Here is a 16,501-nt window from a genome sequence, read left to right on the forward strand (position 1 = left end):
CTAGGTAACCCATTCCAGTGCTTCACCACCCTCCTAGTGAAATAGTGTTTCCTAATATCCAACCTAGACCTCCCCCACTGCAACTTGAGACCATTACTCCTTGTTCTGTCATCTGGTACCACTAAGAACAGTCTAGATCCATCCTCTTTGGAACCCCCCTTCAGGTAGTTGAAAGCAGCTATCAAATCCCGCCTCACTCTTCTCTTCTGCAGACTGAATAACCCCAGTTCCCTCAGCCTCTCCTCATAAGTCATGTGCTCCAGACCCCTAATCATTTTTGTTGCCCTCCGCTGGACTCTTTCCAATTTGTCCTCATCCTTCTTGTAGTGTGGGGCCCAAAACTGGACACAGTACTCCAGATGAGGCCTCACCAATGTCGAATAGAGGGGAATGATAACGTCCCTCGATCTGCTGGCAATGCTCCTACTTATACAGCCCAAAATGCTGTCAGCCTTCTTGGCAACAAGGGCACACTGCTGACTCATATCCAGCTTCTCGTCCACTGTAACCCCTAGGTCCTTTTCTGCAGAACTGCTTCCTAGCCATTCGGTCCCTAGTCTGTAGCAGTGCATGGGATTCTTCCATCCTAAGTGCAGGACTCTGCACTTGTCCTTGTTGAACCTCATCAGGTTTCTTTTCATAGAATCATAGAATCATAGAATATCAGGGTTGGAAGGGACCTCAGGAAGTCATCTAGTCCAACCCCCTGCTCAAAGCAGGATCAATTCCCAACTAAATCATCCCAGCCAGGGCTTTGTCAAGCCGGGCCTTAAAAACCTCCAAGGAAGGAGATTCCACCACCTCCCTAGGGAACGCATTCCAGTGCTTCACCTCCCTCCTAGTGAAATAGTGTTTCCTAATATCCAACCTAGACCTCCCCCACTGCAACTTGAGACCATTGCTCCTTGTTCTGTCATCTGCCACCATTGAGAACAGCCGAGTTCCATCCTCTTTGGAACCCCCCTTCAGGTAGTTGAAGGCTGCTATCAAATCCCCCCTCATTCTTCTCTTCTGGAGACTAAACAATCCCAGTTCCCTCAGCCTCTCCTCATAAGTCATACGCTCCAGACCCCTAATCATTTTTGTTGCCCTCCGCTGGACTCTTTCCAATTTTTCCACATCCTTCTTGTAGTGTGGGGCCCAAAACTGGACACAGTACTCCAGATGAGGCCTCACCAATGTCGAATAAAGGGGAACGATCACATCCCTCGATCTGCTGGCAATGCCCCTACTTATACAGCCCAAAATGCTGTTAGCCTTCTTGGCAACAAGAGCACACTGTTGACTCATATCCAGCTTCTCGTCCACTGTGACCCCTAGGTCCTTTTCTGCAGAACTGCTACCTAGCCACTCAGTCCCTAGTCTGTGGCTGTGCATGGGATGCTTCCGTCCTAGGTGCAGGACTCTGCACTTGTCCTTGTTGAACCTCATCAGGTTTCTTTTGGCCCAATCCTCTAATTTGTCTAGGTCCCTCTGTATCCGATCCCAACCCTCTAGTGTATCTACCACGCCTCCTAGTTTAGTGTCATCGGCAAACTTGCTGAGAGTGCAGTCCACACCATCCTCCAGATCATTAATAAAGATATTAAACAAAACCGGCCCCAGGACCGACCCTTGGGGCACTCCGCTTGAAACTGGCTGCCAACTAGACATGGAGCCATTGATCACTACCCGTTGAGCCCGACGATCTAGCCAGCTTTCTATCCACCTTACAGTCCATTCATCCAGCCCATACTTCTTTAACTTGGCAGCAAGAATACTGTGGGAGACCGTATCAAAAGCTTTGCTAAAGTCAAGGAATAACACTCATCCACAGAGCCAGTTATCTCATCATAGAAGGCAATTAGGTTAGTCAGGCACGACTTCCCCTTGGTGAATCCATGCTGACTGTTCCTGATCACTTTCCTCTCCTCTAAGTGTTTCATAATTGATTCCTTGAGGACCTGCTCCATGATTTTTCCAGGGACTGAGGTGAGGCTGACTGGCCTGTAGTTCCCCGGATCCTCCTTCTTCCCTTTTTTAAAGATGGGGCACTACATTAGCCTTTTTCCAGTCATCCGGGACCTCCCCCGATCGCCATGAGTTTTCAAAAATAATGGCTAATGGCTCTGCAATCTCATCCGCCAACTCCTTTAGCACCCTCGGATGCAGAGCATCCGGCCCCATGGACTTGTGCACGTCCAGTTTTTCTAAATAGTCCCGAACCACTTCTTTCTCCACAGAGGGCTGGTCACCTTCTCCCCATATTGTGCTGCCCAGTGCAGCAGTCTGGGAGCTGACCTTGTTTGTGAAGACAGAGGCAAAAAAATCATTGAGTACATTAGCTTTTTCCACATCCTCGGCACTAGGTTGCCTCCCTCATTCAGTAAGGGGCCCACACTTTCCTTGACTTTCTTCTTGTTGCTAACATACCTGAAGAAACCCTTCTTGTTACTCTTAACATCTCTTGCTAGCTGCAACTCCAAGTGTGATTTGGCCTTCCTGATTTCACTCTTGCATGCCTGAGCGATATTTTTATACTCCTTCCTGGTCATTTGTCCAATCTTCCACTTCTTGTAAGCTTCTTTTTTGCGTTTAAGATCAGCAAGGATTTCACTGTTTAGCCAAGCTGGTCGCCTGCCATATTTACTATTCTTTCTACACATCGGGATGGTTTGTTCCTGCAACCGCAATAAGGATTCTTTAAAATAAAGCCAGCTCTCCTGGACCCCTTTGCCCTTCATGTTATTCTCCCAGGGGATCCTGCCCATCTGTTCCCTGAGGGAGTCAAAGTCTGCTTTTCTGAAGTCCAGGGTCCGTATTCTGCTGCTCTCCTTTCTTCCTTGTGTCAGGATCCTGAACTCGACCATCTCATGGTCACTGCCTCCCAGGTTCCCATCCACTTTTGCTTCCCCTACTAATTCTTCCCTGTTTGTGAGCAGCAGGTCAAGAAAAGCTCTGTCCCTAGTTGGTTCCTCCAGCACTTGCACCAGGAAATTGTCCCCTACATTTTCCAAAAACTTCCTGGATTGTCTGTGCACCGCTGTATTGCTCTCCCAGCAGATATCGGGGTGATTGAAGTCCCCCATGAGAACCAGGGCTTGTGATCTCGTAACTTCTGTTAGTTGCCGGAAGAAAGCCTCGTCCACCTCATCCCCCTGGTCTGGTGGTCTATAGCAGACTCCGACCATTTGGCCCAATCCTCTAATTTGTCTAGGTCCCTCTGTATCCTATCCCTACCCTCCAGTGTATCTACCACTCCTCCCAGTTTAGTGTCATCTGCAAACTTGCTGAGAGTGCAGTCCACGCCATCCTCCAGATCATTAATGAAGATATTGAACAAAACCGGCCCCAGGACCAACCCTTGGGGCACTCCGCTTGATACCGGCTGCCAACTAGACATGGAGCCGTTGATCACTACCCACCCCCCGGCCCCCTCGGTGCCCTGCTCCTCAGCTAATTCCTCGGGCTGCTGGAGACTTGCCATTTCCATTCCCTGGGACATGGAACGAAAACAAACCACATTTCCATGAAGCAACATTTTGCACAAGAAGAATCGTTTCGGGTCACATCAAGCGCTCGGTTTGGATAAAATTGAAACGTTTGCCTCCAGTTTTTTAACTTTTTTTAATTAAATAAATTTTGGGATTAAAAGTCACTTTGAAACAAAAAAAACAGAACGTGCTGTTCTTATCAGAACACTTTTTTCAATATTTGTCTAAACAAAATTTTGTGACAATCCCCCTGTTCCTGTGAAAATTTGGGAGTTTGATGAAAAGTTGAGAGTTCAGCCAGCTCCATTAATCCCCTTCACCGGTGCAAATTTGCGTCTTACTTCTTATCTGAACTTGGATTTTGTTCTGCCTTTCTCTGGTAGATTCAAGAGCCTTCTGACGCCAGAAATCCCCTCGTGTAGGTACTTACAGGGCACGATCAAGTCACCGTGTGACCGTCTCTTTGATAAACCACAAAGACTGAGCAACCTCAGCGTAAGGTTTCCCAAACCTCAGATTCGTTCGTGTAGATATTGAGATATTGTCTGAAATGCCTCCAGTTCTCAACATCAGAACGGTATGCAGCACGTCAGAGTGGTCGCGCCAGTGGCGGGTGCTGCTGAAAGGGGCTACTGGCTGCCAGCACAGAGCTCTTGGAGCCAAAGAGCCTCACAGGTCTCGTTATAGCCAGTGGCTGTGCCATGCACCCTCTTACAGGCTCAGCAGAAGGTTCAACGGAGCCCCTTGATTTAGAAAAAACAGTCCGGGTCCCTGGGGCTCCCTCTGCTAGGCTGGGTGCGTGGCAGGTCAGAGCTAACCCTCGTGCACTGAGGGCTTTCCCTGGTGGCAGACGCGGGGGCTGGGGTGTTGGTGCAGGCTGGGGGTGTTGGAGGCAGAAAGGCAGGAGAAGGAGCGGTGAGTGTGACCCTCAGGGGGACAGGGCTTCTTTGGCAGTGTTCCCTGGAGTGGCGCCTGGGGGTTTCTGGGCTCTTGGGTTCTGCTGGGTTCCAGAGGGAGAGGACTTTGTGGGTATTCTCTGTGACTGAACAAGATCACGCCAAGAATAGGCCTCACTCGGTTCACTGATTGCCCCTCCTAACAGACCCAAGCCTGCTGGACCCCAGAGTTTGGCTAAGTGCTTGAGCCAAAGGGGCAACAGTTCTCTCGGGAGGAGGTATTATAACACCTGCCTTCTGCGCCGTGCTCACCCAGTTTATACATCCCAGGATAACATGAGCCTTTTTTGCCAGCGCGTCGCACTCGGAGCTCAGAGAATCATAGAAATGTGGGGCTGGAAGGGTCCTCGAGCGGTGATCTAGTCCAGCGCCCGGTCATCTAGTCCAGCACCCTAGACCAGCCCTGACAGGGGTTTGTCCAACCTGTTCTTAAATGCCTCCAATGATGGTGGAACACGCTGCTGCGGCTACCCCGAGCTGTGATCCTCTGCGTTACCTCTCTGCCTCAGTGAGCGTGAGCTTTGCTGGTGATTAGACAGCGTCAGCTCCCTGCCACGCCAGCCTGTCCTCCTCCCCAGCAAACTCCTGCAGCCTCTCCCGCCCCAGACCTTGCCAGGCAGGTAACAAGCACGGGGCAGTCGCAGAAGATATTAAGTTCACTAAGGAGTCAGCACGTCCCAGTTTATTACTTTAACTGGGGTGGATGCACCTGCCCCTTCAACCCCAGCTCTGAACTGGATTCTAGTGAAAGTAAAACAAGTTAATTCACAAAATAGCCTGGATTAAGGCTCTGTCTACACTTCAGATGCTATAGCTGGAGCTGCACTGCTCTAGCGCCTCAGTGTGGACAAAAAGAACAGGAGTACTTGTGGCACCAGAGACTAACAAATGTATTGTAGCATAAGCTTTCGTGGGCTACAGCCCACTTCATCGGATGCATGTAGTGGAAAATACAGAAGGAAGATATATATATATACACAGGGAACATGAAACAATGGGTGTTACCATACACATTATAAGGAGAGTGATCAGTTAAGGTGAGCTGTTGTCAGCAGGAGAGAAATATCACTGTTAGTAGTGGTAATAAAAATGGCCCATTTCCAGCACTTGATAACACTTTTGTTACCACTACTAACAGTGATTTTTCTCTCCTGCTGACAACAGCTCACCTTAACTGATCACTCTCCTTATAATGTGTAGGGTAACACCCATTGTTTCATATATATATATATCTTCCTACTGTATTTTCACTACATGCATCCGAAGAAGTGAGCTGTAGCCCACAAAAGCTTATGCTACAATAAATTTGTTAGTCTCTAAGGTGCCACAAGTACTCCTGTTCTTTTTGCGGATACAGACTAACACGGCTGCTACTCTGAAATCAGTGTGGACACTTACCACAGTGGTGGGAGGGGTTCTTCCATCACTGTGGTAAATCCACCTCCCCGAGAGAGCTGGTAGCTGGGTTGATGGAAGAATTCACAGAGACTTGATGAGATAAATCTCGTGACTGAAATGTTGGTATCGAGGAGTATAGCTTGTCAGGGAGGACAGGCAGAAAAAAAGGGAGGAGGGGTTGCATTATACATCAAGAATATATGCACTTGTTCTGAGAGCCAGACGGCGGTGGGAGGCAGAGCAGTTGAAAGTCTCTGGGTAAAGATAAAAGGGGGGGAAATAGGGTGACATCATGGTAAGAGTCTACTATAGCCCAGCAAATCAGGAAGAAGAGGTGGATGAGGCATTTCTAGAACAAATAACAGAAATATCCAAAACACAAGACCTGATAGTAATGAGGGATTTGAACTATACAGACATCTGTTGCAAAAGTAATAAAGCAAAACACAAAATGTCCAGTCAATATTTGGCATGTGTTGAAGACAACATTTTGTTTTAGAAAGTGGAGGAGGTAACCGGGGGAACAGCATTTTTCACTTGATTCTTTCCAACAGGGAGGAGTTGGTAGCGAATCTGAAGGCGGAGGCAGTTTGGGTGACGGTGACAGAAGTGACAGATTTCATGATTCTCAGGAAAGAAGGAGTGAGAGAAAGACAATGGACTTTAACAAACTCAGAGAACTGGGAGGTGAGGTCCCATGGGAAGAAAATCTAAGGGAAAAAGGAGTTCAGGAGACCTGGCAGTTTCTCAAGGAGACAGTACTAAAGGCACAACGGCAAACTACCCCAAAACAAAACAAAGATAGGAAGAATAATAAGAGAGCACTATGGCTCCATCAGGAGCTCTTTAATGACCTGAAAATCAAAAAGGAACCCTCACAAAGTGGAAAGATGCCAAATTGCTAAGGAGGAGTACAAAGGAATAGTACAAGCTGGTAGGGACAAAATCAGAAAGGCCAAGGCACAAAATGAGTTACACCTAGCAAGAGACATAAAAGGCAGTAAGAAGAGGTTCTTTAAATACATTAGGAGCAAGAGTAAGAGCTTGGAAGGTGTTGGTCCTCTACTTAGCAGGGAAGGAGAGAAAATCACGTCAAAAAGGCTGAGGGGCTAAGGCCTGTTTTGCTTCAGTCTTCACTAAAAGGTGACAGTGACCAAACACTCAACACACTTACCATTAACAGCAAGGGGGAAGGAACAAGCCAAAATAGGGGACGAACAGGTTAAAGTCTATTTAGAGGAGTTACGTGTATTCAGATTGGCAGGGCCTCATGAAATTCATCCCAGACTACTTAAGGATCTAGTTGAAGCAATCTTGGAGCTGTTAGCAACAATCTTCGGGAACTCGGGGAGGACAGGTGAGGTCCCAGAGGACTGGAGAAGGGCAGACACAGCCCCTTTCTTTAAAAAGGGGAACAAGGAGGACCTAGGGAATTATAGATCAGTCAGCTAACTTCGATACCTGGAAAGATGCCGGAACAAATTATTGAACAATCAGTTCGAAAGAACCTGGAGAATAATAGGGTTCTAAGTAAAAACCAACATGGATTTGTCAAGAAAATCATGCCAAACCAACCTCACTTCCTTCTTTGACAGGGTTGATGTCAGTAAGGCTTTTGGTACAGTCCCACGTGACATTCTCCAAAACAAACTAAGGCAATGGGGTCTAGATGAAATTCCTATCCGGTGGGTTCACAACTGGCTGAAAGGCCGCACCCTAAGAGTAGTTATCCAGGGTTCATTGTCAAACTGGGAGTGTGTATCTAGTGAGGTTCTGCAGGGGTCAGTCCTGGGTCTGGTATCATTTAATATTTTCATTCATGACGTGGATAATGGAGTGGAGAGGATGCTTATGAAATGTGCAGATGACACCAAACTGGGAGAGGTCCTGCTTTCCAGGAAACGATATTGACTGGTATTAATTACATGGTCATATTGATAGTCTCATATCAGCTGTTCAATCATTTTCCCTGGGAGTGATGTCAGACTCACTGACCTAGAGTGACCTGGGTCATCCTGTTTACCCTTTTTAAATAATTACACAACTTTAGCTTTCTTTCAGTCCTCTGGAACTTCTCCAATTTTCCAAGACTTACAAAAAATGAATACCATTGATTTGGAGAGCTCCTCGGCCAGCTCTTTTAAAACTCTTGGGTGCAAGTTATGTGGATTTGCTGATTTTAAAATGTTTAGCTTCAGTAGGTGCTGTTTAACATCTTCCTTCATTACCGATGGAAAAGCAAGTGATCATCATGTATAATGTGGAGACATCATTCAGCTTGTTTTGAGATACAGACCAGAAATATTTATTAAACACTTCTGCCTTTTCTACATCATTATTGACATTTTTACCACTCTGTCTCGAAATGGGCCCATACCATTGCTAATACTAGTATTGTTCTGATATATTGTATAAACTTCTTCCCCTCTTTAAGCCAATTGGCCATAGATGTTTTGTTGATACTCTGGGTGAGATCTGACCAGCCTCCCTCGCTGAGGTTCTCAGACGTGCTTGGGAGCTTTAGCCCACAGCCCACAAGCCAGACCCATCCCTGTCCTGGCAGGGGAGACCTGCTGGGGTGGGGAGGTGTTGGGCTCACCGTTGGCTGAGGTTTATGGCCCTTCCCAGGGCAGAGCGCGGGGCCAGGCTCCCTCTAGGCTGAAGGTATTAGGCCCATGCCCAGGAGACCAGTCCTTGGCTGACCCTTGTGCTTCTTCCTACATCCCCTTTCCACTCTCTGCTCTGCACCAATTGCATCAGGCGCTCTCCAGTCACCATCCCCCATCCCTAAGGTCTCCATCCAGCTCTTCCCTCTCCCAGGGTATCTCAGTGCTTGCTGGGATCCCCACCCCTCTGATAAAGCCCAGGCCCTACCTTACTGCATCAGGAGAGATCTGCACTGCCCCTGCCCGCAGGTGCCCTCGGTGGTCCACGGGGGTGCAGGGCAGGAGCTCACCATTCCTCCCCTGCTGACTGGCAGCTGCTGCAGCCAATGGAAAGCTCAGGCTGATTGTGATGTCAGGGCGGTGCCCTAGGAGGTTACAAACTCTTGATGTGCCACTCGTAGAGTCATAGAGGCGAAGGCCAGGAGGCACCTTTAGATCACAAAATCTGACCCCCTCTCTAGCTCAGGCCATTGCATTTCACCCCGTCACCCCTGCCTGGAGCCCAGGGACTTGTCCGGCAGAAGCATCATCCAGGAAGGCACAGGGCCAGATGGGAAGCCAGCCAGTTGGCAATGCCCATGGCTAATCACCCGCACGGTTAATTTGTGCCTCGTTTCTCATTCGAATTAGTCTGGTTTCAGCTTCCAGGCCTTGACTCTGGTTCTGCCCGGCTCCACTAGACTAAAGAGCCCGTTAGCACCCACTGTGTTCTCCCCCGAAGGTCCTGACACACGCAGGCAAGTCACATCTCGAGCTTCATCTTGAAAAGATGGAGCTCTGTAAGTCTCTCGTGGCAAGCCATTAGCGCTGGCCCTCAGTCCTTTCTGGGGCTCTTTTCTGCCCCATCTCCAAGTTTTCTACATCCCTAGAGAGGATCCTCCTTTCAGTTTCTTGGGGGGGGGGGGTCACCCTCGCTATTAACCCTTTCACTGCTAACGTGTGTTACTGTTTTTATTTATTATCCAGACATTGCCCTGGTTGTGCAGAACCCCTGACATATACGTGCTCCATCGGGTCACACAGGACACCTAGTCCTGAGCCCCCAGAGACACTGAACATGCTCTAATGCCCTCTTGAAATTCACAGTACCCAATCCCAGGTTGTCATAGGAACTAATAGGTTCTATGCTGGTAGGTTTGTGGAGCTGGAAATTATTGTACTGAGCCTGGATCTTCTGTCTGGTGTTTCTAGCACACCTGTCTCCTTGGGGTGGAAACGTTAGGTCAGCCACTGCTGGGGCGTACTTGATGAGTGCCGACGGGCACCGCTCCAGGACGCTCCCAGAGTCCTCCGGGCATGGACAAGGTGCTGTTCCGAGGGCGCTGGCGCTGCTGGAGTCCCAGGTGAGCACGGATGGGGCACTGCCAGACACCCACCACACACAGCGCTGATAGGGCGTGCAGAGGCTGAGGTCCCTTGTGTGAGACTCCTAAAATGAGCAGGTGAGGGAATAGCTTCTATTGGACCCGTTTCTGTAGGTGAGAGAGACAGAGCTCGGCCTCAGGCCTGCTGAAGAGATGTATGAAAGCTGCTCTCTCTCACCTACAGACATGGGTCCAATAAAAGCTATTCCCTCCCCCACCTTGTCTCTCTAACATCCTGGGACCCACACGGCTACACTCCGGCTGCTCCTAGAACAGGCTGTTCTGTTTTTGTAACCTCTCTGTGCGTGGTTTCAAAGCTGTTTAGATTCCAGCAGCCGTTCCTCTCAAGAGCACAGTTGCTAGGAGCCAGGGGGCAGTTTGGGAAAGTCTCCCTTTGACAGAGGGACTCAGCCCGGGAGACAGAGGAGAGAAAGGGGTGGAGAGCACTTAGGTTAAAGGAAAAGAGAAACAGGAAAGGATGCTAGCAAACAGCCATCAGTCCTGTGGGGGTCCGAGCTCTCAGGATCGGCCCCTGCAGCACTCTCCCTCCCTCCCGGCTGTCCAGGAGATAGGGGAGCTCAGGCGGACTCTCCCACCCAACCTGACTGCCTCATGGAAGGAATTACTATTGCCAGATGGGCGACCTGTGGATGGCCTATGAGTCAAAGGTCAAAGGTCGGGGGCAGATCTCTCCCCTCCCACTGAATTCTTCACCCCATATTGAAGGAGTGAACCAGGTTCCAAGGTGCTAGGGTACCGAGAACATGGAAATTAATGGATACAGTCAGTCCCGTGTGAACGGTATCGGAGGTGACATGGGAGGCAAAGGGAAAAGCTAACCAGCAGAGATGGACGAGAAGACCTGGGAGAGCAATGAAGAGACCAGGGAAGGTTATTTCTTAGCAGCACCACGGAGGAGGGTTCCGTGTCCCCAGCCAATATATGGTGTTGGATTGGGCCCATGATCTTCGGGGCCCATGGGCTGGCCCCAGCATCCCAACCCCAGGGATCTACACAGCCCACCGGTTTCCCTCGTCCCCTCCATCTGATTCTCCCTGTCACTCATGACCCAGTCGGCATTGTCTAGGGTTAGGGGCCGTGCGTCTCACCGGGAGCCCCTCGCACAGAGCTCTGTGCCGGGGGATGGGACAATGGCACAGCAGCTCCGTCTCGAGCTAGAGAAGTGCGCGTGGGCAGCTGGCAGATTGTCGAGTTCAGCCTGGCAGATAACAGGGGTTGCGTCCACGTCCTTCCCGTGGCTGCGCCAGGTGTGGGACGAAGGGGCATAGCTCAGATTGGGAACAGGTAAATGGATGCAGCAAACTATAGCCCTACAACGTGACTGGAGGAACTGTTTTATTTAAGGTGGACAATCGTCCCATGTGCATCAGTGAGGAAGACGTGAGGCTGATTCCCAGCCGACCAAACAGGACATTTACCCTCTAGTATTCATCACCTTCCTCTTCCTCTCCTCCATCCACACTGTCTGTCCCCACCTCCTCGTAATCCTTCTCCAGGGCAGCCATGTCCTCCCGGGCCTCTGAGAACTCCCCCTCCTCCATGCCCTCTCCCACATACCAGTGAACAAAAGCCCGCTTGGCATACATCAGGTCAAACTTGTGGTCCAGCCGAGCCCAGGCCTCGGCAATGGCCGTGGTGTTGCTCAGCATGCACACGGCCCGCTGCACCTTGGCCAGGTCACCGCCAGGAACCACAGTGGGAGGCTGGTAGTTGATACCAACCTTGAAGCCAGTCGGGCACCAGTCTACAAACTGGATGCTGCGCTTGGTTTTGATGGTGGCAATAGCAGCATTGACGTCTTTGGGAACCACATCACCACGATACAAGAGGCAGCAGGCCATGTATTTGCCATGACGGGGGTCACACTTCACCATCTGGTTGGCTGGCTCAAAGCAAGCGTTTGTGATCTCAGCCACGGAGAGCTGCTCATGATAGGCCTTCTCTGCAGAGATGACGGGGGCGTAGGTGGCCAGCGGGAAGTGGATACGGGGGTAGGGCACCAGGTTGGTCTGGAACTCCGTCAGATCCACATTGAGGGCACCATCGAATCGGAGGGAGGCGGTGATGGAGGACACAATCTGGCCTATCAACCGGTTCAGGTTGGTGTAGGTGGGGCGCTCGATGTCCAGGTTCCTGCGGCAGATGTCGTAGATGGCCTCGTTGTCTACCATGAAGGCACAGTCCGAGTGCTCCAGGGTGGTGTGGGTGGTCAGGATGGAGTTGTACGGCTCCACCACTGCGGTGGATATCTGAGGCGCGGGGTAGATGGAGAACTCCAGCTTGGACTTCTTGCCATAGTCAACAGAGAGACGCTCCATCAGCAGGGAGGTGAATCCGGAGCCGGTGCCGCCCCCGAAGCTGTGGAAGATGAGGAAGCCCTGGAGCCCCGTGCACTGGTCGGCCTGCGGGGATCCAGGAAAGAGAGAGGACTCAGCCTGGGAAAGGGGCAGTCAGCACCCTGCCAGGGGCTCAGTCGTCCCATCCGCTGTGCAGTGGGGCCCCAGGATTTCACAGCTGTGCTGTGCGATGGCAGGAGGGCTCCGGGGGGCTGTCGATGCTCAGGACCCCATGGGGGAAGGTGGATGTGTCCCAGCAGAAAGAGATTTATGGAAAGTGTGTCGGCTTCCAGGACCCCCGTACTGACTCACTCTCACCCGCTCTCTGTCTTTCACCCCTTGCCTGTCTTTATCCTGACTCCTAAAAGCCTCCTTCCACACACCCCCAACTCACCCTTCTGCTCCTAATCCTCGCTTTAATCTCCTTCTCACCAGGCTGGGCCCGGTGCTTCTCTCTGCCAACCGCTTGTGACGAAGTGGGGGATTTTCTTGTTTTTTCGAGTGGGCACGATCTGTGAGTCCGTGACACCGCTAACCTCCCGGCTCACCTGGGAGCTGCTGGTGTGAGTTATGGCGGCACCAGCATGACTTCAGCATTGGATGCGGAGTAGCGCCAGCACCGCTGAAAGCAAGAGGCTGGATGCACCGAGCCTTCCCACCGGTTCCTTTTCCTGGGTGGATGGGGAACCCATCCCCTCTCATCGTCCCCTGTCCCAGGCTTTCCCATCATCTACCTCCCATGCCCGAGCCTGTCCTGGAGCTGCACTTCTGCCTCTTCTCTGCAAGCCGTTTGGGGTCCCCTGCCCCGGGAGTGACGGGAACTGCTCTAGCTCCCCTAGGCAGAGGTGAACACAGCTCCAGCCAGCGCATGAGACAGCCTGAATTCACGGCACACACTCGGGCACTGGAGTTCCCCTGCACCCTGAGGGCACGGACAGAGCCCAGATGAAGGCTGCATTAGCAGGTCACCGTGACCCTGAGGCCGCGCCTCGCTGCCATACAATGGGGCAGATTCGAGCCGTCCTCGTCTTCCAGACTGAGGTGTTGTGACGAAGTGGGACTGTTCTTAATGTTTTCCTCAGTTTCCCCTATGCAGTTCTTAAGTGTCTAGGTGGTGGGATAAGGGTGTATGGTTGCTGCAGAGCAAAGGGCCAGGGCACATAAATGCCCGACACTCTGTCTCCTGGCAACTGATGGCCTGGGCCCCTCCTCTGCAAAGGTGCCAACTGAAGGTGTTGGAGACAAAGGGATCAGGTGACCTCCTGGCCCGGGAAAGAGACAAAGCCCAGAGAAGGAGGGGCTGGACGGGGGCTGGAGTTTGGAGCTAGCTGGGGACAGGAAGGGAGGGCAGATGGGGGTCTGCCTTGCTGGGCCCCGGAATGGACTGTTTTAGACCATGTTCCTGTCGTCTAATAAACCTCTGTTTTACTGGCTGGCCGAGAGTCACGTCTGACTGCGAAGTGGGGGTGCAGAACCCTCTGGCTTCCCCAGGACCCCGCCGGGGCGGACTCGCTGTGGGAAGCGCACGGAGGGGCATATGCTGAATGCTCCCAGGAGAGACCCAGGAGGTGAAGCCGTGTGAGCTTCTTGCCCTGAAGACAGTCTGCTCCGAGGGAGAGGAGGCTCCCCAAAGTCCTGACTGGCTTTGTGGGGAGCAGTTCCAGAGCATCGCCCGGGGACTCCGTGACAGGTGTGGCCTGGGGAGGCAGTTTCAGGTCTCCAGCTAGATCCAAGCAGAGAGGCCACTTGACTCAAAGTGGATCCCTGCATGCTGGGTCCTGCAGACTCCGCGGCCCAGCTGCATGTTGCCCATCACTGCTCTTGCCCCAGGGTGACGGAGGAAGCTGGAGGTGAAGCCAGCGAATGTGTGGGCAGCAGGAGCTGATTGTGCTCCCTCACCCAGGGCCGGCGCTTCCACTAGGTGACCCTAGGTGGTCACCTAGGGCGGAAGGATTTGGGGGGCAGCATTTTGCCGTCCCCGGCGGCAATTTGGCAGCGGGGGTCCTTCTGCTCCATGTCTTCGGGGCGCTTCGGCGGCAGGTCCTTCACTCGCTCCAGGACCCGCCGCCGAAGTGCCCCGAAGACGCGGAGCGGAAGGACCCCCGCCAATGAATGCTCTGAGGAGGAGTGCTGCCACCTAGGGCGGCAAAATCCCTGGCGCCGCTCCTGCCCTCACCATCCAACCACCGCTTGGCATTATCTCCACCGGGAATCCAAGAGCTTCCCAGAACCCTGCCTGCCCTAGCATCTTTACCAGCTTCCGGATCCTGTCCAGCACCAGGTCGATGATCTCCTTGCCGATGGTGTAGTGCCCGCGGGCATAGTTATTGGCAGCATCTTCCTTGCCGGTGATGAGCTGCTCTGGGTGGAAGAGCTGGCGGTAAGTGCCGGTCCGAACCTCGTCTGGAATTCACAGCACAGCCCGGTTAGCGCCCGCCCCTCCCGGAGGGACCTCGGTGCCCACCTGAGCAGGGCTGCATGGGTTAGCGAGTGAGAGATGAAGGGCTCACGTAGCTTTGTTCCCAGCAGCTGTTACTGTGACACTGACCTGCCCACAGCCCCTGATGTTCCTGCCCTAGATGTGTGTTGTCCCTGCCGGCCCCACAGAGGGCTCATACACCTGCTCTGGGCCATCTGATTCCAGAGGGTGGCCCAAGGAGCCAGAGCCTCTCACACCCAGGCCAGAGGGGCTGCATGGCTCAACGGATTGTGAACGGTGCATGCAAACTCCGAGGCAGGCCGTGCTCGCACAGGGATCACTAGGCCCCCAGCCCCATCCCTCCCCCGGCGTGCAGCACTCACCGATCACGGTGGGTTCCAGGTCCACGAAGACGGCCCTGGGGACGTGCTTCCCGGCACCCGTCTCACTGAAGAAGGTGTTGAAGGAGTCGTCCCCTCCCCCGATGGTCTTGTCGCTGGGCATCTGCCCGTCGGGCTGGATGCCGTGCTCCAGGCAGTACAGCTCCCAGCAGGCATTGCCGATCTGCACGCCGGCCTGGCCGACGTGGACGGAGATGCACTCGCGCTGGGGGCGAAGAACAAGGAACCGTGGTGGGGCGGGGGGCCCAGCTGCTGTCTGTGGGGCATGTCGTCCTAGAACAGGACCCGCAGCCCTTCACTACAGACAGTCTCTGGGTTCGAGGGATCCCGAGACCGGGGAAAGCCACCCGCCATCCCCGCCCCCCCTCAACTTGGGCTCGGGGCGGGGGTCAGGGAAAGATTGGCCGGCTGCTTGTGCATCAGAAAACCTGCTCAGTGTTGTTCATTGGCCTCTCCTCGGTCCTGGTGCTGCTTCCTCCAAGTCACTAGCTTCAGCCCAGGCTCATCTTTCCTCTCCATCCTCTGCCGTCCTGCCTCTCGGCCTGGCTCAGGGACTTCATTCCTCACGCTCGCCCCACATCTGGCCTCTCCTGCTGCGTTCCCCTACAATTCCCCCTTCCCACCATCCGCACAGATCCAGCCCCGTCACCTCTCCAGCCTCCTCTCCAGCCTCCCTGCATCTCCCCACTCCCCAGGCGACCTCCTCTCTGGCCCCTCTCCACCTGCTCTCCTCCCTTCCCTGGCTGAGGCCACAGGCCGGCTGCCTCCCCTCCACATGGCCCCGCTCGCCTGCGTCTCAGCCTCATTCCAGCCTGCGCGGCCCCAGCTTGTTCTGTCTCCTTTGCCCACTCCTGAATTGGTGCCTTCCCCCTCCCAGCCAGCAACAGCCGCTGGACTAACACCCACCAAGCGCCGTCCCTCCCAGTGACGCCTCTGAGCTCTGGAGCCTGCCCTGCTCTGCGCCTGTTCTGCATGCTCCTGCCCACACTGCTCACCTGGAGCTTTAGGAGCCGGGACCAATCCCCCCCGTACAGCTCTCTTACGTCTAAACCCTCCCAGGGCACCACAGGAACCAGGGAGCTGCTCCTCCCTAGCCTGGGACTGCCCCCTACTCGCCCTGGGGGACTCACCATGCTGCAGAGGTTCTTCGATCCGACAGCAACGGGCTCGAAGGACGAAGGCTGGGAACGGAGTTGCTCTGAGCTGCGCCTTTTATAGTAACTGGGAGGGAGGGTTTGTTGTTAGTAACAGCTGTGGTGGGGTGGCTGTGCAGGGCGCTGCTCGTCACGCTGCCCTTTGCTGAGCTGTCTCTGGGTTACAGCTCCCTGCAACACACAACGAGGGCCTCACAGGGCCTTGGTTACACCAAACAAACCAGTCACTGGGCCTGGCTCCTCCCTGCCACTGCCCGGGGGTCTCGTGCTGGCCCCGGTGCAGCACCGAGCTTCGCTTCTCTGCAGAGCGCTG

The 16,501-nt window shown here is 53.2% G+C and overlaps 1 protein-coding gene across 2 annotated transcripts; it reads right to left on the reverse strand.

Annotated features, from left to right (window-relative positions):
• Nucleotides 1-11,299: 11,299 nt before the first annotated feature.
• On the reverse strand, nt 11,300-15,190 carry LOC135885627 (tubulin alpha-1D chain-like). Of its 2 annotated transcripts, none has more exons than XM_065413456.1 (3): nt 15,074-15,190; nt 14,469-14,555; nt 11,300-12,280 (listed from the first exon to the last, which is right to left on the reverse strand). In XM_065413456.1, the coding sequence occupies exons 1-3, from the start codon at nt 15,188-15,190 to the stop codon at nt 11,300-11,302; spliced, it is 1,185 nt and encodes a 394-aa protein (XP_065269528.1). The 2 variants fall into 2 exon arrangements, with proteins under 2 accessions (XP_065269528.1, XP_065269527.1); XM_065413455.1 differs by having other exon boundaries at nt 14,469-14,617; nt 15,017-15,169.
• Nucleotides 15,191-16,501: the final 1,311 nt, after the last annotated feature.

This window comes from Emys orbicularis, chromosome 11, assembly GCF_028017835.1.
Source record: "Emys orbicularis isolate rEmyOrb1 chromosome 11, rEmyOrb1.hap1, whole genome shotgun sequence".
In the NCBI taxonomy this organism is placed as follows: domain Eukaryota; kingdom Metazoa; phylum Chordata; order Testudines; family Emydidae; genus Emys; species Emys orbicularis.